Raw genomic sequence first — 23,675 nt, 5'->3', positions numbered from 1 at the left:
CTGGCCAGATCCAGAAGAGAAGTGTTTTCACTTCATTTTCCAGTTAATTACAGAAGCCTGGTATGAAAAAAAAAATGCCAAATATCACACTTGTGGTACAAAACAGGCCCAAATTTTTAAGCTTTTAAAAAGGCTGAGAAACAGCTCATGAAATTTAACTTAATATGCCTTATCACATCTGTGAGGTAGTTAAGTAAACAGTACTACCCATTTTAATACACAGTAAACAGAAGCATGGGTAAATGACATACTAAAGCAATAAGAATTAGAATAAACCATACAGGCTTAGGGCTTTGGTTCTAGCCCAAAGGAAATGAAATATAACTCTTTTGCTTTTTAAAACTATATCACATCATTAAGAGTCTTTTTTTTTTTTTTTCCCCTTCCACTTGCTTATGAAGCTGGCATGCTTTCCGTCAATAATATGGTAAACTGGGCACAACCCTTAATCCAAGCCTCTGGGACTAACCTGAATTAGTACAAAATTAAGACATTATCTTGTGAGAACTAAAATTATATTTGACATTTTTATTTTAGGCTGCAAAAACAAAAACAAGCAAACAAACAACAAAAACTTGAAATAGGCTCGTCAAATGATGTAAATTCATCCTTTCCAGGAAAGCAGAAGGTAGATCCTACCACAAAGAAAAGATGCTTAGTTAATGGAAGTTAAAATTACAAGTACACTTTATCAGGTTAATAACCTTCTGAAAATTATTTTATTCACCTCCCTGTGATAACCAATAACCAAATTATGAGTTAGGTTTCCTTAAAATTAACTACACTTCATTAATAATCCTAACAGTTATCGAGTTTGGTCTTACTGGAAATTCTTAACCATGTTTGTTATGGGTTTTTTTCTTCTCTCAAATGATGAGTTATATTAGTAAAAATTCACTACATTTCTGTAACAAATAAATGAAAAGCACAACTTTGCAAGCAGACTTAAAGTTACTCTTACTACCAGCTGAAAACTACTTTGGTTCATCAGGAAAAAAAAATAGCAAACAAAAAACATTTAGCTTAATTTAACAGTTATTAATTTTTATAGTTGTACTCCAATAGCTACATGATACAAATATTCCAGAAGAACCAAACTGCAGCAATGAATGAACATGCGTGAGAATTTGTGCATTCAACAGATATGACAGAAAAGCTATAGTTAAAATGCTAGGTAGAACAAATTTGTCTTTAAAATATCAATTCCTTTCCTTTAAAAAAAAATTATTGTGTCTACCAAGAAAATACAAAAACATAAGGCTGTAAGTAAATAATAGTTGTGTATAGGCTATTACAGTGCAGGTTATCCTCAAGGCCACATACATCCTGCTTCACTGTTGCTTGCACTCTGCTGGGTTTTGATCCTTCTGTTAAAGGAAAACAACAAGTCAATCTAATTTCTACCTGCTTAATGCATTTTAAATAGTAATTAACTACCTTATCACAGCATCTCACTTTTGTAAAAAATTTGCCAAATAAAAAAAAGGCATAGGACAACTATGGCAAGTTATATTTTCATATATTAGCAAATTGTTGAAATGCTAAAATAAACTCCAAATTTCACATTGCAGAATTAACTCAATGAGACACACTAAATAATAATCTTAAAAATATAACCAATTTGTCAATCATATTATCATTTGCCTTTTTTTTGTATTTGAAGATTCTAATTCCATTCATATTTACATATTAAGATCCATTTATACTTAACAAGATTTATTTAACTTGATTTTAAATTAGCCTCTTGCTTGCTTATGTTGAAGTGTTCTACGAATACTTTTTAACATCAAGCAAATGAATGAACAGATCCTACATTTTAAATAATCTCTGGTAAATTACTATCTATTATTTGGGATATGACAAATTCAATTCCTAGGAATGAAGGACTCGAACTTTCAGAAACTAAGAATAGTGGTGGTTGCAAGAATCTAAAAAATAGTACTGGTCGCCATTTTCCAAGCATTCTTGCACTCAGATCTCTTAAAATTTACCCTTGTTTATAAGATTTTCTTTGGAGGGAAAACATAAAAACACGTTAAATTTTAACACTTAAAAACTGAAAAATAAATAAAAGCCCCAAATAATGTGCCATTAAAATAAAATTTTAGGGTTTACTTGGCAGAAAAGTATAAAAAAAAATGCAAAGAACCAAAAACAATGCTTCTCAGGGAAAGGTGCTCTGAAGTTTTATGTGAACCATATGAAATGACAGCGGGAATTAGAAAAGGGGAAAAATAAAAGTTACACAGACAATGGGATTTTATATTATTGACTGTAATGAAGAAAATTAAATTTCATAATCTTACTTTAGCCTGCACAAATTAAACAGAAAACACCACTAATTCTGCTCACCTTCGAGTCATAGTCTGGATCATTTTCCTCATCTCCTTCTTCTTCCCCTTCCTATATTAAAGTTCAAAATGCATCCATGAAGTAGGTATATAGTAGGAAAAACTGGCTCATAATGTAGGGAAAATTTAATACAAGTTACTCTATGGGTCAACAGATTTTCATGATTACAGAGTTTGGTGATAATGCAATTTAATCTGAAAGCTTCTATTATGAAAAATTTCCCAACACAACTTGAGACATCCAGACAGCTTTTATTGAAAAGATTTACTGCAGCCAACGTTGAAAAAGTTTACTGCAGCTTTTGACTTCTTCAAAGAGCTGATAACCCTGCAGCAGAACAAAATTATTTGAAATAAAAAAAAATGTTGCTGAGTTTTACAATTTATTTATTGAAACCTTATACATACATTGTTTGGCTGTAGAATTCTAAAATCATACTTTCCAAAATTTATCCCAAATCACATAATGATTATATAGCAAAGAAATACATAAATCACTCAATTTGCTTCTCAATGTCTTAAACACAGAGAATTGTTTGCTCATTTGGTAAACATTACCTCATCCGCTTCTTCACCTTCTTCATCATACTGAAAAGAGAAAACGGGATTAAATGTGGATGAATAAAACACTTGAGAATACCATCAGTAACAGCCATCATTTTCAACACCTTTTATATCTAAAACAGGGGAGAGCTTTCTCTTACAGTAAATGATTAAGCTAATCATATATTAGCTTTGGGAAATCAGTTCGGTGCTATCAGACAATTATTACTGTAATTACTAGCCTGTATTGAGGTGTAAAATACATTGCAAAAAAAAAAAAAGCCTAAAACCTATTAGCAAAAAAAAAAAAAAAATCCAGAACATTAAAGGGCAGCCTAATTTTATCTGTTAGCATCATGTAATATTTTCTTAGAGAAAAATTCTGTTATGTTAAAACACCAAAGAAGTCCTAGTTGTTCTACATGGAAAAGGCAAGAACAATATTTTTAAAACTCAGGAGAGGCTGAGGCAGGAGGATCTCAAGTTCCAAGCCAGCCTTGAAAACCCTCAGCAACTTAGCAAGACCCTGACTCAAAACATAATAAAAAGGGATATAACTCTGAGATAGAGTGCCCTGGGTTAAATCCCCAGTACCAAAAAAACAAAACTAGGAAAAGATCTATAGGATAATCAGTTATTAGCCTCATTTTGAATTATTCTACATCCCTTTAAAAAAATTAAACCTAATTTCCTGCTAATTCTGACTCTCATACCCACACCAAACTATTTCATTGCAGGACTCAAATTTACTCACATCATCATCATCATCTTCAATAGCTTCTCCAGTGAAGTATAACACTGATCTCGGGATTATACGCTCACGTAAAAAGTGACCAATTTCAAAGTCTGCAGCAAGAATAGCTTCAGCATCATCATCCTTTTTTTTTTTTTTTTAAGAAAAGCACAAAATTTAAGAATAAGCTGTAACTTAGTTCGGCATATGTAAGATTCAAGAATTTAAATAATAACAAAATCAGTGGTTGAGCAATTGCCCAGCATGTGTAAACTCCTGGGTTTAATCCTGAGCACCACAATTTTTTTTTTTAAAGGCCAACTGTATTTTCTACTTTTTAAAAAATACTTTAAAATTAAATAATTTAAATTAGCTCCTAAGTAGTCATCTACATGTGCTAGGTTTATAGAATTTTAATTAAAAACTTAAATAAGTTAGCAGACTAGTGTTCATGCTAAGAATAGTTATGGCAAATAGAATTTAAAACTGGTTATCACTTAGTTCTTTTCTGGTTCAAACAAAATGTAAAAGCAACTCTTGAGTTTTTCCTTTGGAAATATTACTGAAAAACTAAGAAAAAAAAAATCTCATGCTTTCGTAAGTAACAACTCTAGGTATATGATAAATAAAAGGACATAACAGACCACAGAATATCACTTAACACTTCCTAAGGGACAGTACCCAAACAGCTGTAAGGTTTTAAGTCATTATTGCAAATGAGGAGTTACAGAGTCCTACTTAATAAAGACAATAAACCAAGTCAATCTAGGATTTCTATGTAATAGCAAAACACAGTACAGAAATGACTGACATGATTGAGAAAATTCTTACGTTTAGATACTTACCAATGAATTAAAAAAAAAAGTTTATTAAGCCATCAAGATAACACACCCTGATAAACAAAAATGTACTGGGAAGGGGCAGACATGGAGGACTATGAAGAAATCCTAAATGGAGATTTCTTATATAAGACTGGTTTTGCCATCAATATTTAGAAATATACTAAAACTGCACTTGAAGACAAACTTCAAGCCATCAACTGATATAAAAATAGTGTGAAGCTCTTTTAATGCTCCTAAGTAGTTCTTACTAAAATTCACACACTGATTTACATTCCCATCATTTGTCCTATAAAGGATGTTTTGAGTAGGCCAGTTAATATTCTTTTCAGACAGAAATACTTTTTGCCATTTGCAATATGGCTTATGCCTCAGTCAAGAGTGTTCCAGTATTCAAATTAACATAATATTTACTTTCCCACACACATAAAACTATTTAAAACTATCTCAATTAATTTAAATTCAAATACATGGTCAACAGAAAAGCAAATTCAAAACATTAACTGGCCTACCCTGCCTGTAAGGACTTATTCACGGTTTTCATTAGATCATTTTGTATACATTTTTGGTTCTTAAGTCACAGGCCACATATGGATAATAGTCACCATATGAAATCATATCCATTGGCATAACAAACAAAAAAATTTTCATAGTAGAATGCATTCTGCCTTCATTAAGAGTTTTAAAAATTAGATCCCTAATAGAAAAAAACTGTCTAAAACAAATGTTAGCAGTGACCACACTGTCCACTTTTGAAGACCAATGCTTTACTTTTATATGTATATGTAATAAACAGCTCAATAAAAATTCAACTTACCAGATCTCCACTGTCAGGAACTGAAAATTTGAGAAAAAGAAATGTAAATGAGTGAGAAACTAAACAAATTTCATAATAAAATAGTCACCAATATCGAAACTGAACCTCTACTTACCTTCAGGAGGGGCAAAAAAATTAAAGAAAGAATCATTGGAAACTGTTTTAGTCACGGTACGAACTGTCCCTCGTCCCTTGTGTTTCTGCTTCTTCTTAATAGTTTTCAAAGTGACATTCTTTCCTTTTTTCCAATCTATCTGGCACCTAACAAAACAAAGGAGGAAACAGCACACTTTGAATTTTTTAGAAATGTTCTATTTTAATATCAAATTTGAGAGAAGATAACTGGCTTATTAAATACTTTCTATAGCAGCATAATGAGAGACATTTTATTTCTAAACATTTTTAAAATATACTTACAATTAGCAAAAACACAGTATAATAAAGATAATAGTGCACTCCTCTGCAGAGAAATGTTGTTGTTGTCATGGCAAAAAAAATCGTAGGAAAATTGGACAAAACATTGTACTGAAATGTTTGGCAATAAATAACACACATATGTATACATCAAGTACACACAATAGAAATACCAAGTATCACAAATAATAAGTACAACAAAGAGATATAACGTTATTATGGTCTGGATGTGAGATGTTCCCCAAAAGCTCATGTAAGACAATGCAAGAAAGCTTAGAGGAGAATGGTTGGTTATGAGAGCCCTAACCCAATCAGTGAATTAATCTCCTGGTGCAATTAACTGGGTGGAAGGTGAAAACCAATACAGTGTGGCTGGGGAAGGTAGGTCCCTAGGGATGTGCCTTTGGGGCATATATTTCATATCTGGTAAGTGGAGTCTCTCTGCTTTCTGATTGTGATGTGAGCTGCTCCCCTCCTCAGTGATGTTCTGCCTGTCTTCAAGCCCCAAGGAATGGTGTTAGCTGTCTATAGACTGAGACCTCGGAAACTGAGAGTCCTAAAAACTTTTCCTCCTCTAAAGCTGTTCTTGTCAGGTTTTGAGTCACAGCATTGAAAATCACTAACTAAAACATACACTGTGAAAGTAGTAAAATTAACTTACCCTGTACAACCCATAATTTCGGGTCCATCAAAAGAAAAGGGATCAGAATCGTCTGGTTCTGACCTCATCCTGTATGTCTTTGTCAACACTTCATTTGTGAAATATTCATTGGGTTCAAAGTGAAATTCTAAGATAAAACTCTTAAAAAAAAAAAAAGCATAAAAATTAATTTAACTCTTACACCGTGAATTTCAGTGAATAAGTAAATAGCTTAATCTATGGTTTAGTGTATTTTTTTGGTGGGTGGGGGTACTTGAGATAGAACTCAGGGGCACTCAACCTCTAAGCCACATCCCCCACCCTATTTTGTATTTTCATTTAGAGACAGGGTCTCACTGAGTTGCTTAGCACCTTGCTTTTACTGAGGCTGGCTTTGAACTCACAATACTCCTGCCTACTCCTGAACCTCTGGGATTACAGGCATGCGCCACAGCACCCAGCTTAATCTATGGTTTTTAATAAGCATATACAAAATTTTAAATGTTTTCCTAATTTTGAAACATAATATGTTAAAAGCAAAACAAGGCATAAATAAAATGAATATAGTTTCAATTTACAACTATCACACTTAAGTAAACAGTCTAACCAAGTCCCCCTTTTTTCTAAACCTCTCCAAAAACAGGCTTTTAAATGAGACTAGAATTTGACACTAGCAAAAGCTCAACCTTAACAATCTATAGCCTATAGTTATAATATTGCCAATTTTTAGGAGAGATTGTTAGCTAATCTTTTCTTGAGGAGGAGTAGGGACCCTCTAATATCATATGAAATTCCTATGCACATGATTTTTAATGACTAAGAATTTACTTATTAATATATTACCTTGCCATTATTTTTTTTAATCCACTTTAATCCAGGATCATTAACTGTATTTTAAAAACAAGTGGAAATTCATAGAAAGGGAAAGGAAAACAGCATAAACAATGGCAATATCCAAATATTTACTACAATTAAGAGTAACAAGTTATCAGTTCCGTCTCACTTCCATCTCTAACTCTTGAATGGCACCTAATTTTAAAAACTTTCTTTTATCTACCTGTTAGCATGTTACAAAATTGAAAATATTTCAAAGTTCTTTTACCATAGGCTGGCCAGCATCTGAGAACTTCACTTTAATATCTTTCAAGTGCTTCAGAATAGGTTCGTCATGTTCCTAAAAATTAAAATAATAATAAAAATGAGTATCTAACATGGCATTTCTGGATCCATGTTCTGTTACTACATGAACCCTAGCTAGGATGTAATATCTTTCACAGCAAAGTTTTATATGACAATTATAAACCTTAGGACTCTCCAGATTATGGCCTATACTGAAGCTACTTTATACTATAGTTCTATTTCCACTGGTATAGAAAAAGTGACTAAACAGAGACAAATCATCATACAAGCTGAATAGTCTAAAAAAACACAATACCAAATCTAAATAAGGCATCTCTGCTTTAAAAATGTTTCTTGATTATAACTGTTGCCTTTTCCTTTTCTTTTTGTTAAAGTATAAATGCAGTAAGCAATCATTATATTGAGACCATTTTTTTCTTCACATGACTTCCAACAACCAAAAGACATGGCAACAAGTACTATAATACAGATGGTAGGGGTTCAAAGAAATGCTTGAGAAGCAATATTTCCCAAAAAAGTAATGTCTGTATTGGTTTTCCAGAGAATAAGACAATTATGAATGAGTTAAACACACCCTTATAGTATTCCTTTAAAATGCAAATTTCACTTGAAATTGTTCTGATTTCAGACTGAAAGGTCTTGACAGCTATATAATTGCAATTAAGATTCCCTCCCATTTACTATCTCAAAATTAAACAAAATAAAGAAGGTATGAGAAAGTGCCCGGTCAATACTGATCAATTATTAATGAGATCTCTTTCATTATCTAATATTTGAAAGATTACACTCATCAAAACTGTAATTTTCCTTCTATGGATGACTGCTACTTCAAAAAAACAAGCCTTTAAAGAGAACAATCACCAGAACCATATAAAATTCAAAGGTTTACCCGGGCAGGTAAACTGGTATTTTTATGACTAAAATTACCTGAACCATGTCACTGAGCAAGTCAACATTCTTAAAAACAGTCAACCAAAATTCAGGAATTCCTTTAGGGTCTTCTTTTTCTTCATCCTTTTTCTCATCTTCTATCTTGGCCTTTTCTTTCAGCTCCTCCTTGATAAGTGACAGTATATATATATATATATATATTATTGAATACCTAAAGTGGTATGTATACACAGTGGAATATTATTCAGCATTAAAAGAATAAAATCATGGCATTTGCAGGTAAATGGATCAAGCTGGAGAATATAATGCTAAGTGAAATTAGCCAATCCCAAAAAAACCAAATGCCAAATGATTTCTCTGATTTAAGGATGGTAATCCATAATATGCTGCAGGGAGTGGGGTGGGCGTGGGGGGATATGAAGATTAAATGAACTCTAGATAGGGCAAAGGGGAAAAAGGGAGGGAGGGGTAGGAAAGATGGTGGAATATGATGGTCATCATTACCCTAAGTACATATATGAAGAAACAAAGGATGTGACTCTACAAGCAGAGATATGAAAACTTGTGGTCTTTACAAGTAATATGAATTGTAATGCATTCTACTGTCATATAACATTCTCTTTAACTTACAGTGAACTAGATACTGAAATAATAAATCTATTATCACCAATAGTTAACTTTTAGTCAATGAACTTCTAGTTTAATTGTGTAAAACTGCTATTTATCCATTCTAAACCTTAATTTCAACAAAATAACAGCTACCACACTTCTCCCCCCCCCCAAAAAAAAACTATTAGAATCAGGAAAACCATTTTAGGAAGATAAATGAAAAACAAAGACTTTAAATAAATATACAGTAAAAAGGAAAAGCTAACAAAATAGTAACTTGTCTAATGCCTTACCTTGACATGTTCTTAAAGTATTCTCTTTATCAATCAACATTTAAAATAGCAATGCTAGAGAAAAGCAGGGTCAAAAAAACACAACACTGGATTGGTGTCAGTTCTGTCATTATCTGTTGCAAGTTACTTAAAAGTTTCCAATAGAAAAATGGAAACAGTCTTTTGTCTGTCATCAGAAAGTTCAAAAGAACACACCATAAATCTATGAGCTTGAAATACTACAAAAACACAAGGAAAAAATGATATTGGGTACAGCTGGTGCCAGGTTGAAGTGGTTCATCTACAATATGCATTTTATAAAAGAAAACATTTCCTAACAATTCTAATATTTCTGACAACTGTAAAAATATACTAAAAAAAAAGTTGGTACTAACCGAAATTTCCTCTTCTTCATCTGGTTTCCATTCACATTCTTCTTCTGTAGGTTCATAAATTGCATTAATGATCTCAAATCGCTAATTAAAAAAAAAAAAAAAAGCTTTCATAAACACACTTGGAACAAGCTTAAAACTAATGGTTTCTCACTAAGGACTCTTACAGATTTAATTAACAAACATACCACAACCTTAACTGTTACTATTGATGGTTTCCCCAAGTACCTCTAACACCCACTTTAGTAAGCTGTACAAAGACTAACCCACCTCCAAGAGTGTTTATATTTCCAGAGCTGGTACTAATTTTAAATAAAGTAGTAAAGAGAGAATTATTACCTTATCAAATAGAGGCTGATAGAGAACAGCATACTTCCTTTCAAGATCATGAACTTCCTCATAGAATTTGGCTTCTATCTGTGCACATTTAACTTGAAGGTTTTTGAGAGCATTCACTCGTCTTTTAACTACCCTAGGCAAGCTGAAAGGTCACATACAAGTTACATAGCATCATAGTAACACACAAATCACACTTCTTTAATCATCATGAAATTGAAGCAAAGGAGTGAGTGAATGAATAAGTTCCTATTTGAAGTAAAAGTATATTAAAAGAAATTAAACCTAAAAAGACAAGTATATTGACCCTAGACTATATAAAACCAGGTAAAGTAAGTTTGTATTATAAATCATATTGTCAACCCTAACGTCTTTAAATTGTAATCAAGTTCAGAGCTGGACTTGTCATTGAAGGCATCTGAAATGAATAACAATGACTACTTGAATTTTTTTTTCCCCTCATATCTGTATCACTTGTACCAATTTGGGGAAAGCACAGAATATTTACTTTAAAGAAAAGAATATGGTATTACTTTCTATTTAATTTGGAATTATGTTAAATAAGAATATATTATCAACAGAGGGCATAAACTTTTAACAGATCTAATGAGAAACAATTCATATATGATATACTATGGGCCACTGATTTTTAAAGTTATACTTAGGTTATAAATCAAATTTATGAACCCTTCTACTACCCAAAGAAATGTCACTCAAAATTTACCTAATTTCAGGGAATCTATGCAACAGATGCAGAATCCAAGTTAAAATTTACTACCACAAACAAATTTTTGTGGATCAAACAATTCTCATACTTAACCACTACTTAAGTTAAGATTATTAGAAACAAAAAAATACTGAAAGATAAATTTTCTATTTTATAATTAAAAGTTAAAAACAATATTCTGTCAATATGGTAAACTACCATGGGCTTCTGGCTTTCTCTCCTACCCCAAAATTGCCTCTAGAAATTTTGCCATCCAAAGAGAAAACTACTATTGCAGGTGCCCATGCACACAGACACATATACATACACACACACACTCCATAAGTCACTTCTGAGTAATATCAAAGGCTATTTAACTGGTATAGGGTGATAAGGTGGTTTGCAATCTGGGGAGGGGATGGCTAGAGTATGCAGCATTGAAGATAGGCAGAAAAAATCATTTTTGCAAAGAAAAATTTAAAATCTCTGCTCTTGCCTTGTAACACTGTCTTATATCATTCAAAAGAGCCCAATGCCAGAGTTTCTAGGGTAACAGTCAGTCAAAGCCAGACTACTTCCTTTACCCATCTATCTAAGTATAATAAATAGATCAGACACCAAAGGAGACTGCTTCTCCTCCAAGCAAACCAGAATAATTGCCTGGAATTGTCAACCAACCTGAGTCTTAGGCTCCAAGTGCATTCAAGTTATCCCCTCTCTCCAAGAAAATGCCATAGACTACTTCTGACCTTTTCTTCCCACCAATGTTTATTTTGAGTAAATGACACTACCCAAAATGCCTGAGCCCAAAAGCAAAAAAAAAAAAAAAAAAAAAAAGTCCGTGAGGTTGAAAAGTTCTCCCAGAAGACAGCATTAAGTAATATTGAAAAGATATGAGTTATGGACGACAAAAAAGTAGCAACAGCTAAACAGTAGGGGGTTGACTATTACAAAAAATGATTACAATTTCCCTTTTCTTGAGAAAATCCTTACTCATCAGTGGTATTTATTAATATCAAAAATAAAAGAAAATTATAAAGGTGTTCAACAGAAAAAAGCAAATAATCATCAAAAGGAGTCAGACTGATAATGCTAGGTTTCATAAGAAACATTATGAGAAAAAACTTAATTGTAATTAAAAAAATTTTTAGTTGTAGATGGATAATACCTTTGTTTAATTTATTTATTTGTATGTGGTGCTGAGTATCAAACCCAGTGCCTCACACATGCTAGGCAAGTGCTCTACCACTGGGCCACAACCCCAGCCCTAATTTTTAAAAGTTTTAAGAACTATCAATCTAAAATTTTATGGCCAAATTATCCACATATGAAAGCAATATAAAAATTGTATCAAGAACATCAGGCTTGAAGGCCATACATACATATATTAAAGAAAATTCTTGAGAAGGTAAAACAAGAACACAGGTAATTCCTTAAGATATAGGTGATCAACCAGCTTAAATTTTTATATTAACAGTAAATTTAATAAACAAACAGGGGTACATAAACCTAGGTATTAAGTTATGATACATCTTAAAACAGAATGTATTAACTTCAAAACCATCAGAAGACAGCCTGATGGAAAGTATAGGAGGATGATAAAAAGAAATAAGTACAAAAAATTTAAAAATAGAAAAAAATGTCAGTGGTAAATTCAAAGAGAATGTAATTTTCAAGAAGCACGAAGTTGAATTTACTCACAAAGAAGCAAATATCCATACAAGAAGTCAAAAAAGAAATGTCAGTCTTAAAAAAATAAATAAATAAAAGAAAGCTCAGATAGCTATCATAATATTAAGCGGGGAGGGAAACAGAATTTATGGCAAGGAAAAAAAAAAGCTAAGTACAAGTGAATATCTCAGTACAAAAGAACAAGATATATACATTATAAACAGCAAATATCTAATAATACAGCTTCAAAATGTACCAACCCCAAACTGATAGGATTATAGGGAAAAAAAAAAGATAAACTAGAGATCTTTAACATATTGTTCCAAGAAACTTAGATTAAGCAGGTACTCAATAAGCAGAAAGGATGAGAACTTGAACAATAAAATAAGCCTGAGCTATTAATTTCAGCATGTCTTCATACCCGACAAATATAAAAGTGTTAAGGCAACAAAAGACAGATTTTTACAAATCAAATAAACCAAACTGTAAAAAGGAATAGAGCAAACTAAACAAATACATGTTAACATTAAAGCCAGAAATCAATAAGAGTAATATAATTTTGATTAAACAAAAATATGTAAAACTATACTAGTCAATTTAAAACCCAGATAAAATACATACCAGTTTAGAAGATAAAACTCTTAATAGACACAAAAAAGAATGTGAATAAACTGTGTTAAAAGAAAAAAAAAATGGTGGCCCAGGGGCTAGGGTTGTAGCTCAGTGATAGAGTGGTTGCCTAGCCCGTAAGGCACTGGGTTCAATCCTCAGCACCACATAAAAATAAATAAATAAAATAAAAGTATAATAATACCTATCTATATGTCTATAACTAAAAATGGTGGCCTCAAATTCCCCAAGAGCTCTAATCCCCAAACTCCAAAAGCCCCAATATAATTTAGAAGAGTTGTACCAAATGTTCAAGGAAGAATAAATTCCTATTTTACTAAGGTGTTTCAAAACACAGAATTAAAAAAGTAATTGCAGCTGCATTCATTTATTAGACAGTTTTGGAGTCTTGACTCCAAAGCCTGTTAAATATTATCACTCTGTGAAAGTTTCTTTGTGGAAGCACAAATATACATCCATGCACACATATGAACACAAGCTATTTCACTAATGAATAAAAACAGAATTATAAGTATACAGCAATGTAACACATGATAATTAAGTTTATTCCAGGAAGATGGCTAGTTTGATATCTAAAATATGTATTACCAAAACATACATTATTATATACTGAACAGATTCAAGGAAAAAGCATTTGAATGAACACAGGAAAGGATGGATTAAATAAATAGAAACTGAAGACTGAAGATGTAGCTAAGAGGTAGAGCACCTATATAGTATGTGCAAGGGCCCTGGCTTCAATTACCTGTGACAAACTTAAAGGGCGAGTGGGGACTGAATATAATGGAGTTTTTATATTAATTCCCAATATGACTAGAAATAAGATAAAGATGCTCATCTGTAATGCTAATGTTTAATACAGTATTTAAAGACAGAAGAATATAGCATGATCTAAGGTAGAAGATTTGAGCTAAAACTGCCATTAATGCAGATAAGCTCTTTTGTCAGGTCTGGTGGGAGAACATAATTACAAAAACAAACTCAGTAATGTTACTGGATAGAAGATCAACATTAAAACAACAATAATAAAAAAATCGATAGCATGCCTCTGTATATCAGGAACAGTCAGCCAAAACTACAACAAAATAAAATTTAAGGAAGCAACACATTTAAAATACACAGAAATGTCTGGAAAAAAAAACCTCTCTGATAAAGTGAAATTATAAGACCCAGAACACAATATAAATATGCAATATTAAAGATACACTTCTCTTTAATTAATCTACAAATTGTAATTCCTATCAAAATTTTAGTGTTTTTAAATTTTTTAAAATTTGGGAATTCTGATGAACTTAATTGTCAAATATGTGGTAATGTTGTGTCAATTTTATGATTATGTTTGGGGATGGGGAAAGATGGAAAGAAGCAACTTGCCTTGTCAGATAAGAAGACATACTATAAAGTCAGAGTAATGAAGTTATGAAAATGACAAAAGAATACACAAAAAGGCTCATGAAACAAGAGAGTGTAGAATATTGTGTCTGGGGGTGTGAGGGTATGGAAGGAAGCAACTTGTCCTACTAGATATTAAGACATAACTACACTGTGAAAATAACAAAAAGACAGAGAGACCAATGAAAGGAAGTGCTGCTCAAAGACAAATGCAAGCGTTTATAAGAACGTGACATGCAATAAATGTGGAGGGGTACACAAGTGAAATGGGGGAAAGAAGTTATACTTTAGTGTTCTAAAACCTAGCCCCCTGGGGTAGGACACGGATGTGTATTCACACCAAATACAAAGGTGGCTTCTAGAGAGATCAAAGACCTAAATGTCAAAGGTAAAACTATTAGTGAATAGGAAATGTGGAAGGAACTACGAAAGACTTCTATACGTTTCAAAAATCGAAGCCACAGGCAAAAATTTAAAAAATAATTAAGTATTTGTTTAATGGAAGACTCCAAAGATAAAACTTAATAGAAATTATACAAAATATTGTTTATAATACCTAAAGCCAATATGGGAATAACAGCATCTAGAATACAAAAGGAATTCTACGAAACAAGACAGTAACCCCAATAGGAAAATGGACAAAGGGTGCAAATAGGAAATCTAAAAGTCTCACTATCTTTATAAAAAGCAGCTCAAAATTCATGAACAATCAGAAAATACAACAAGTGAGCCCATAACTCTTAATTTGGTTTAAAAATAAAAATTTTAAAAACACTATAAATCTGGATGATGCCAACTGTTGGCAGAGACACAAAGATAAAGCAATCCTCATGCACGGGGCACAGTATTTCTGGAAATCATGCTAGAAATACCAAAAGCTTGCATCTCCTACAGTACTAATGATCCCACTATACATAATGTACACATCCCAAAGAAAATATGCACGATTTCTTTAAAGGAGATGCACAGGATGCCTATCACAATAGAATCTGTGTTGATGAAGAGAAGTCCATCAAAAGGTTCAAAAAACAAACAAAAAACAGTGGACACATACCACAGAGAACCAAACATTTAGAAGCTAGTAGGTAGTGATATACTAGATACTACCTACTTAAGTACTAGATACATAAGACCCATATCCAATATAACTGGATCTTAAAATCATAAAGCGGAGTTGTAAGTTTAATAAGATATTCAGGATATTGTTAATTATTATGTCACTAACGAAATATAAGAAATCGTTCTTCTAAATCTATGCATTTCTAACAAACCACTGAACAAATCTCAGAAATGGTTAAGATCAGTGTATCTCCTGTGGACTTAAACTAAAACAAACTTTAAAAGATCAACTCTAAATGGGTGGTTCTAAAGCAAAATTCTAAACTTCCAATAATCCTATACTAGGTACTAGTAGACATTAGGTTTCCACTATTGCATACATAAATCTTAGATGGTTTAAAAAAACAGATATACCTGCAATGCTGATTATAGAAAAGATAAATAAGGAGGATGAAAAAGAACTTGTACCTTTCAATGTATCCTGTTGGTGTTTCTACCAGACCATCAAGTCTTTCTTGAAGAGCTGCAAGAATCTGAGGATTTTGCATCATCTGAACAGTCAGCTGACGCGCTTTAAAAAAAAGGGGGGGGGCATTGAAAGAAGGCTTTTATAAAAATGTATTAAGCTTTTTTAACAGGATAGTCCAATCGTGAAGTTTTCCTAATTGGCCTATATATAAAATGCTTGTGTAATAAGAAATGGGCAGGGTAAGCTAAAGAAAACACACTGTAGGAAAACCCAATGTTCAGGAAAGCTCAGAACAATATTCTCTCTCATTTCCTATTCTTCCTAGTACCTTGTTTCACCCACCTTGTACTTTGCAAAGCTCAAAGCTTCATCCAGATGCCTATCTAATACTGTTGACAGTTCTTTGAAGGCATACAACACGTCAAAAACAAATATAGTGACAGCCTGGGATAAAGACGGAGGAATGACCTGGATGTTCATGTTTGTGTAATATACTTGTGTGTATACAAAGGAAGTTAAGAGTTGAAACAGTCAAAGGTATAACTGAAGCCAAACAAGATTTGATTATTATTGTTTTTTAAAAATTATTCAGTCCAAATCTAAGCCAAATTTATGCAAAACAAATAATATTGCTCTTTCTGTATTTACCTATATAGATATTATACAAAATTGCCATTAATTTTTCCCAATTATGTTCCAGAAGGTCAAATTACTTCTGATATTAAATCACTGGATAACATACAGCTGTAGTAACTAAAAGGCATTTTAGAAACATCAATAATGTCCACTGAGGACACAGTCTCATATCTGTTTTAAAAAAACATTGAAAGATGAAAGCTATAAGTTCTAGAATCCTGTCACAATTTACTTTCATCTCTGGTTTAAAAATGAAAACATGAGTCATCTGGTGCTTCAATATTTTTGGCCCAGATAACAGGGTATACCTAGAGCAGCACAATTCCCTACTACTGCCACTCGTTTTAAAATTGTGCTAGAGTAAATTTTGAATGATTTTTATCTACATTTAATGAACTACTTTCTTCTTGTTTGGAAGAGTTGAGTTTTAGAAAGGCATACATACTGCATGTTTTCTATATTAAACACTAAACATATTAAAGCACTAGCAAAGTCCCCCCAACCCCACCACCTGAAACATTTCTAAATTCAGATAAAATCCACACAGCTCTTTAGTACAGCCATACTATGTGCTGCCCCAGCAGCAAAGGATTTGATGAGTGATTTTTGATGAGTCATTACATTCATTCCTGACTACCTCCTTTGTTTCTCCCTTCATCCTCCCTCCCTCCCTCTTACACACACACACACACACACACACACACTCCCTCCCTCTCAAAGTTACTGAACTGGAAGTATGGATTAGTGGGCAAAGGACAATGTAGAGGGCCCCATTTTTTTTTTTTTAATGAAATGGTACTTATGACTCTCCTCTAGAAGTCCACTGCCAGCCACCACTGGCTCCTAAAGTAATTTAAAATAATACCTTTGATTTTTGTTTCTTCACCAGTTTCTTCTTCTTCTACTTCTTCAACATCATCCAAATCTTGATCAAGTTCAGACTGTTCTTTGCTACAATATCATAGTATCACACCATGGTTCAAATGTACCAATTACAAAAAAAATTATAAAAAAACTTAAATTCATTTTCTAAATCAATATGCTTTCTTTCAAAGATGATAGGAAATTCAAAAGGTAATTCAGTTTCTTAACTTCATAGGTAAGAACTAACTGGAAGTATATAAACTTTCATTTAAAAGCATCTAACCAATTATAAAGTTTAGGGAAATGTGTTGGTGATATAGTAGTAAGCACAACTGCCTTCCAATTATAAAGTACATACTTCCATCTTTAAAAATGTAGTTTGGTCAATCTGAGGGGAATGTCCTTTCAGGTGGCATATGCTTTTGACCTAACATCATCTATTGAGTTCATTCTTCCTAGTATGAGCATCCTCAGTTTATATAGGAAGCAAAACACAAAGTCTACCATTTTCTAGCCTACCTTGTAGCTAAATGTGGCAATATGTCTGTTTTGGCAGTAAGATAAAAAAAGCAGAAGTAGAATAGAACTTAGGAAGAATCCTTAGAGAATAGTAGATAGCTAGGAAGTCCTTTTTTTAATCTCACTTCTTTCCTTCCCCCCTAGAATATGGATTTGATTGCTACAGTTCTAGCAGCCACACAGAATGATGAATACCCAGAAAATGTAAGCCACCAAGATAACTATAAAGGAGCTGGGAAAAATAGAAGGACCTTGAGTCCTTGATGGCTGGTGGAGCAACCATACCAACCTGTAATCACTATCTTTGGACTTTTCTCCTTTTTCTTTACTTCACAGTAGAGATGGAGAAGAACTGTTAAGATATCTAAGCCCACTTCTCACTTAGAGTAAAATCAGGAGGATCTCATTGAGAGAAGGTAAAAAGATAGCATCCTTCTCATTTAGTCTTAAAGAATCACCAAAAATCTAGTTTTTGAACATGAGATTATATCTAGCATTAAAAAGGGGGATAAAGATACCTAAAATCAATAACAGAGTCATGATACAAGCCTCTGAATTTGAATTTTAATATTTGGATTAGAGATTTAGTTGCTTCATGTCTAAACAGCATTTGAAAAATTATTTTTCATACAGGAACAAATACTAACTCTCATACAGGCACAAGTATATAAAAGGTGGTAAGCTAACAAAATCTAGGGCCAGCTAAAGAAAGAAATTCAGCCCTTAGAAATGATGATTCATGCAATTTGTTTTACTTTGTACAAAGTACTCGGTTTATACTTAGTAAAACATTGCAGAAATAGTCGAGCATGGTATAAACCTAAGTGTATACTTGCCTAAGAGTTTAGAGTCACAGGCTAAGCTAAAGACAACATGGAACAGCCATATATCTTCAATCATCTACTGAACATCCACATCTTAAGGCTTTAAACACAGGTGCCCACAAACTATGTCAGATACCCAATTCAGCCCACTTTCATTTGGGTGGGTGGGTACCAGGGATTAAACCCAAGGGGCACTTTACCACTATATCCCCAGTCCTTTGTGATTAAGACAGGGACTTACTAATTTGCTAAGACTAGCCTACAACCTGTGATCCTCCTGCCTCAGCCTCCCAAATTGCTTGGATTACAAGCATGCACCACCACCAAGCCTGGCTCTCCCACTTCTATTTTCACAAATGGAATTTTTATTGAAACACAGACAAACTAATTCATTTATGTATCACCATAGTCACTTCCATACTACATGACATGAGTTGGGTATTTACAAGAAATCACATGGCCTAAAAATGTCTAAAACATTTTCTTTTGGTCCCTTTACAGAGAAAAGCTCACTGACTCCTACTTTAAAGAACAAAATGCCCTTTCTCTCAGTCACTGAGGGCTAAGAGGTATCTAAAATTAAATAATAAGGGAGAAAGAAATCAAGGCACCATAACCAATTTATTATTTTTCTAAAAATTTACAAACTGCAGGCTCCCAGATTAATAAGGTAGTACTGCACAAACTCATATGATAATTCTGAATTCTCCAAAATGTCCATTAGCATTATGAAAAAGGGTTTCAACAGACAGAAAGACAAGGAGACAATAACAGCAAAACTCTGGAAGCCAGAAAATAGACAACAGATAATCAATTTCACTTGAGAACTAAAATGTAAATAGTGGGAAAAGCTAAGAACAACCCAAATACAGAGTTTTCAAAAAAACAAGAACTGGTAGCATCAACTATACTCCTATAATTAGGGCTTAAGGATGAAGATGACTAAAACAAGAAAGGACTGGGTACAAACTAATAAGCAGTTAAATCCCTAGATTTTCTACTCCACCCTCTTAGAAACATGGAAGTTTCATCTCTGAAAGATGGAACTTCTGAACTGGTACTGGGAGACAGACACAATTTAGAGTACCTAAGATACATGACTGCTTGCTAACATAACAGAATGGAAGCCAAGCCTATACCCAGACACTACAGATGGAGAAATCACTACTGACGGGGGGGGGGGATTTCTGGAAATTGGGGGCTTCTCAAAACAAATACCCATTCTAATGATGCTACTTTAAAATTCCAAATCAATAAGCCCTCCTACCCAACCTTCAAATTTTCTAATCATCTTTTTAATGTCTTTCCCACTGCCCCTACCCCTAATCTCTCAACTTAATGCCAATCTTAATGAGCAGATAACCAAATACTAGCTCATATTTGAGGAAATCTCTTACATCTCTTACATTATTGAGACTAAAACAAATGGGTGAAAGAAAATTAAAGAGCAAATAAGATTATACAGAGGGAAGAAACATCCAGAGAAAAGATACTACCATCAATGAAATGGAACAGGATGGTTTAAAAAAAAAAAAAAATCAGGAATAAAAAGCAAATGAACTTTTAGAAACTAAATACAATAGAGATTTAAAATCTAAGACTGGAAAAACAAGGTTTCTTTAGTTCTGTCCAGAAAGAACAAAGAAACTAAGATGAAAAATAAAATGAGGTGATTAGAAGACCTATCAAACATATGACATCTACCAGAATGTGCAGAAGGAGAAAACAGAAACAAGCCCCCCAAAAGGTCAAGAATATTCCTTAGAACTAAAAGCTACTGAACTGCTGGATTGAAAGGGTCCACCACTGACTGTCTAACACAAAGAGATAGAATAAGCAAAACAATGGGAAATTTTTCAAAACTCCAAAGCCATAATAGCTTCCAGAAATATTATTTCAAAAATATCACATGCAAATAATCAAGAATTAACTTTTAACTTCAACACAACAACACTGCAAGCAAGGTAACAATAACAATGGAGTAGCACCTTCAAAATTCTGATGAAAAATAATTCCTACCTTAAAATTCTAACTATCAAGCATAAAGTAGAAGTCATTTTCAATCATATCGTGTATTAAAATAATCTACTTCCCTTGCACTCTTCCAAGAAAGTACTAAAGAACCATAAGAAAAGAAAAGAAAAAGTGTAGAATATAGCAAACTCAAAGAGAAAGAAATGGAAACACCAGGAAGATAGTATGACAACCTTACAACCAGGGTGAAGAAATCCAGATGAGAGCAGTGTCTTTGAGACACAATCACTTTGAGACAATATCATTAAAAAGCCTGCTGCCTCTATTTTTTTTTATGCTAAAGACAGTACGTAGACATGGGAATACTTGCTCAAATTCTCCAGTGTACTTGCATGTTGTTGGCCCTGAAGTAAAATTATCTGCCCTTCTACCACTATGCACTAATGCCTAAAAACAGCAACAAATAACCCCATCATTTTCCTCACCCCCAAGTGTTCTTTTTAACCTATATGAACTGGCAAGCTACTATTAAATCAAAGGCAACAGATGTTGGGCAGCTCATCCTTTTCCATTCTCCCTGATTATATTTCTGCAAGACATCCATCCACTCACACTAGAAAACTACCACACAACTTAAAACTGTTTCCCAAGATACGTACTTCAAAGTGCATAGCACCTTACCCTATAGTTTTTCCCAAAATGGAAACCAGAAAAGCTTCAGAAAAGCTTAAGCCAGACTATGACCCAAATAGTCTCTTGTTTTTACTGTCCTATCTTGGAGCCTTTAACTAACAGTAGTTAATACTGTTTTACTTAACTAAGTTTGGCTTGCTATTCAGCTCTTCAAAATTAAATATTGATTAATAATTTATCAGTAGTAAAACTCTAAAAAGAAAAGCAAAGAAATAAATTAGACAAAAGCCAGATAGTGTTTACATACCTAAAGAGGAAAGGTGGGAAATGCAAGTTAGAAAGGGCAAAAGGGGCTTCTAATAGCAATGTTCTAAAATTAACTTGTGCTTATGTCTTTTTGTTTAAATTCTATATATACATTCTATATACATCTTGTACCTATAGTGTATCTTCCTTTTATATACATCTTGTAAACACTGTAATATGCCCATTATAATAAAAGTAGAAAAATCTCTGGGAAATACACATATGGTAAAAACTCTGCAAGTACTTATGCCCTATTATAGTTCTCAGCACTTTCCTAAGATTACACACTGACAAATGATTTACCATGAAAGTGATTATCCATACTGTGTTTTTCCATTGATGTGCTGTACCCAACTTTCATAATAGCAAGTATCAAGCATTAGTCATTACCATACATTTTCATAATATATATAATGTATACAGAAGTTAACTACAATACAATACAAAGTGATGCCAAATCTCTCAAAAAGTATCAACTATTTGCCACTTACTTGTCAATGTCTGCCATGTTGTAGGAACTTCAAATACCTATGGAGAGAAACATCAGTGTTAAAATATTTTTTCAGGAGAATATTGCTTAAAACAAACATGTTAGAGTAGGCTTTTAGAATCTGATATAAAAAATTATTATATTAACATCATCAGTAAAGAATTCCTATTTGCTGTAAAAGGAATAGTGTTACAAAGTCTTTTGTTCAAATTCTTTTAATCATAAATGTTAAATTTTTGCTAAACTTTTAGGCTATTCAGGACATCTTTGAACAAATCCACTTTTAACAGTATTTTTTTTATCAAATTCAAATTAAAAAAATATTTGCTACCTATTGTACTTATGCTCCTGGAGGTACTAAAAAAATAAAGGTTTAGTAATCTCTGCATCACACATCAGCCCTTTAAAACGATTACACATTAATTGTAAAGATCTAGGTTCCAACCTTTTATGTCAGACAAACCTTCTGTATCTCATCTCACATGACTGATGTACAACCATTCCCACCATCCCCTGCAACAACCTCCCCTGGTAATGCTGATACACTGTTAATTAACACTCTGATTACCAAATCTAAGTAAGTTTACTGGAAAGATTGATTAAATGACTTAAATTCCTAAAGCTTAGAGAATACTTCTGAATACTTAGAGAATACTTAGAGAATACTTCTGAGAGGGAAGAAAACCTTAAGGTAAATGTGTTATACTTAAGTGAAAAATGGCTGAATGTTAAGTCATCCAGATCACTGAAAAAAAAAACCTAAACCAAGTTTAGACAGAATTCCGCATTAAAAAATCAAGTTTTCATCTTTCAGCCTTAGGATTAATTCCACAAAATCTTATAAGATGAACTACTCTCATAACAGCATGCTTAAATATTACTTAAGAGTATTTAAGGTTCTGATTTTAAGTCAAGTGGTAATATTTGAGGATCTAGTATCTGTCCTTTAATTAGTAAAGAAAATATTTCTTCCTAATATATATTTAACATACCTTCCTTTTGTTTAAAAATGTTTCCTTAAATATTTCCTAGTAGTATGACAAATTTCTCCAGTGATACTGGGCAATTAGCATATCTCTACAAAATGTTTAGCAAACTACTGATGAAACTGAATTCAAAAATTAAGAAAAATATTGAATCTTCAAAGAAATGTATTTGGGATTCTAAGTGTCTATCAAATCATTGAGAATTTTCTTTCAACACAGGGAAAAATTTAATAAATATTCTTTCTTAAATCTGAGTTATGTTCTCATAAACTAGTACTTTTCTGGACAGTTATTCCTGGTTAAAGGAATATCAAAAGCAAAGTTTAAATATATCCATCTCCAGCCTTATTTACTTATAAGAATGTTCCATAAAGAACTACTGAGCGGGCTGGGGATGTGGCTCAAGTGGTAGCAAGCTCGCCTGGCATGTGTGCGGCCCGGGTTCGATCCTCAGCACCACATACAAAGATGCTATGCCCACCGAAAACTAAAAAAAATATTATAATTTTCTCTTAAAAAAAAAAAAAGAACTACTGAGC

General features: G+C 32.8%; 1 protein-coding gene across 4 annotated transcripts in view; it reads right to left on the bottom strand.

Annotated features, from left to right (window-relative positions):
• Nucleotides 1–513: 513 nt before the first annotated feature.
• Nap1l1 (nucleosome assembly protein 1 like 1) overlaps nucleotides 514–23,675 on the bottom strand; it is a 31,713-nt gene continuing 8,551 nt past the window's right edge. The window contains exons 2-16 of one of the 4 annotated variants that reach the window (XM_078053114.1): nucleotides 22,152–22,188; nucleotides 17,406–17,491; nucleotides 15,904–16,006; nucleotides 9,981–10,122; nucleotides 9,645–9,725; nucleotides 8,405–8,533; nucleotides 7,440–7,511; nucleotides 6,359–6,498; nucleotides 5,399–5,544; nucleotides 5,284–5,303; nucleotides 3,649–3,771; nucleotides 2,910–2,939; nucleotides 2,353–2,403; nucleotides 1,324–1,367; nucleotides 514–635 (exon numbers count right to left, since the gene is read on the bottom strand). In XM_078053114.1, coding sequence (XP_077909240.1) covers nucleotides 1,332–1,367; nucleotides 2,353–2,403; nucleotides 2,910–2,939; nucleotides 3,649–3,771; nucleotides 5,284–5,303; nucleotides 5,399–5,544; nucleotides 6,359–6,498; nucleotides 7,440–7,511; nucleotides 8,405–8,533; nucleotides 9,645–9,725; nucleotides 9,981–10,122; nucleotides 15,904–16,006; nucleotides 17,406–17,491; nucleotides 22,152–22,168 — 1,176 coding nt within the window. In that variant the 5' untranslated portion in view covers nucleotides 22,169–22,188 and the 3' untranslated portion in view covers nucleotides 514–635; nucleotides 1,324–1,331. Of the gene's footprint in view, nucleotides 636–1,295; nucleotides 1,368–2,352; nucleotides 2,404–2,583; nucleotides 2,680–2,909; nucleotides 2,940–3,648; nucleotides 3,772–5,283; nucleotides 5,304–5,398; nucleotides 5,545–6,358; nucleotides 6,499–7,439; nucleotides 7,512–8,404; nucleotides 8,534–9,644; nucleotides 9,726–9,980; nucleotides 10,123–15,903; nucleotides 16,007–17,405; nucleotides 17,492–22,151; nucleotides 22,189–23,675 lie in introns of those variants that run through there. The other 3 variants (XM_078053113.1, XM_078053116.1, XM_078053115.1) reach the window with 3 other exon arrangements.

The sequence above is a fragment of the Ictidomys tridecemlineatus genome, chromosome 6 (genome assembly GCF_052094955.1).
Source record: "Ictidomys tridecemlineatus isolate mIctTri1 chromosome 6, mIctTri1.hap1, whole genome shotgun sequence".
In the NCBI taxonomy this organism is placed as follows: domain Eukaryota; kingdom Metazoa; phylum Chordata; class Mammalia; order Rodentia; family Sciuridae; genus Ictidomys; species Ictidomys tridecemlineatus.
This window is presented reverse-complemented; position numbering and strand designations above follow the sequence as displayed.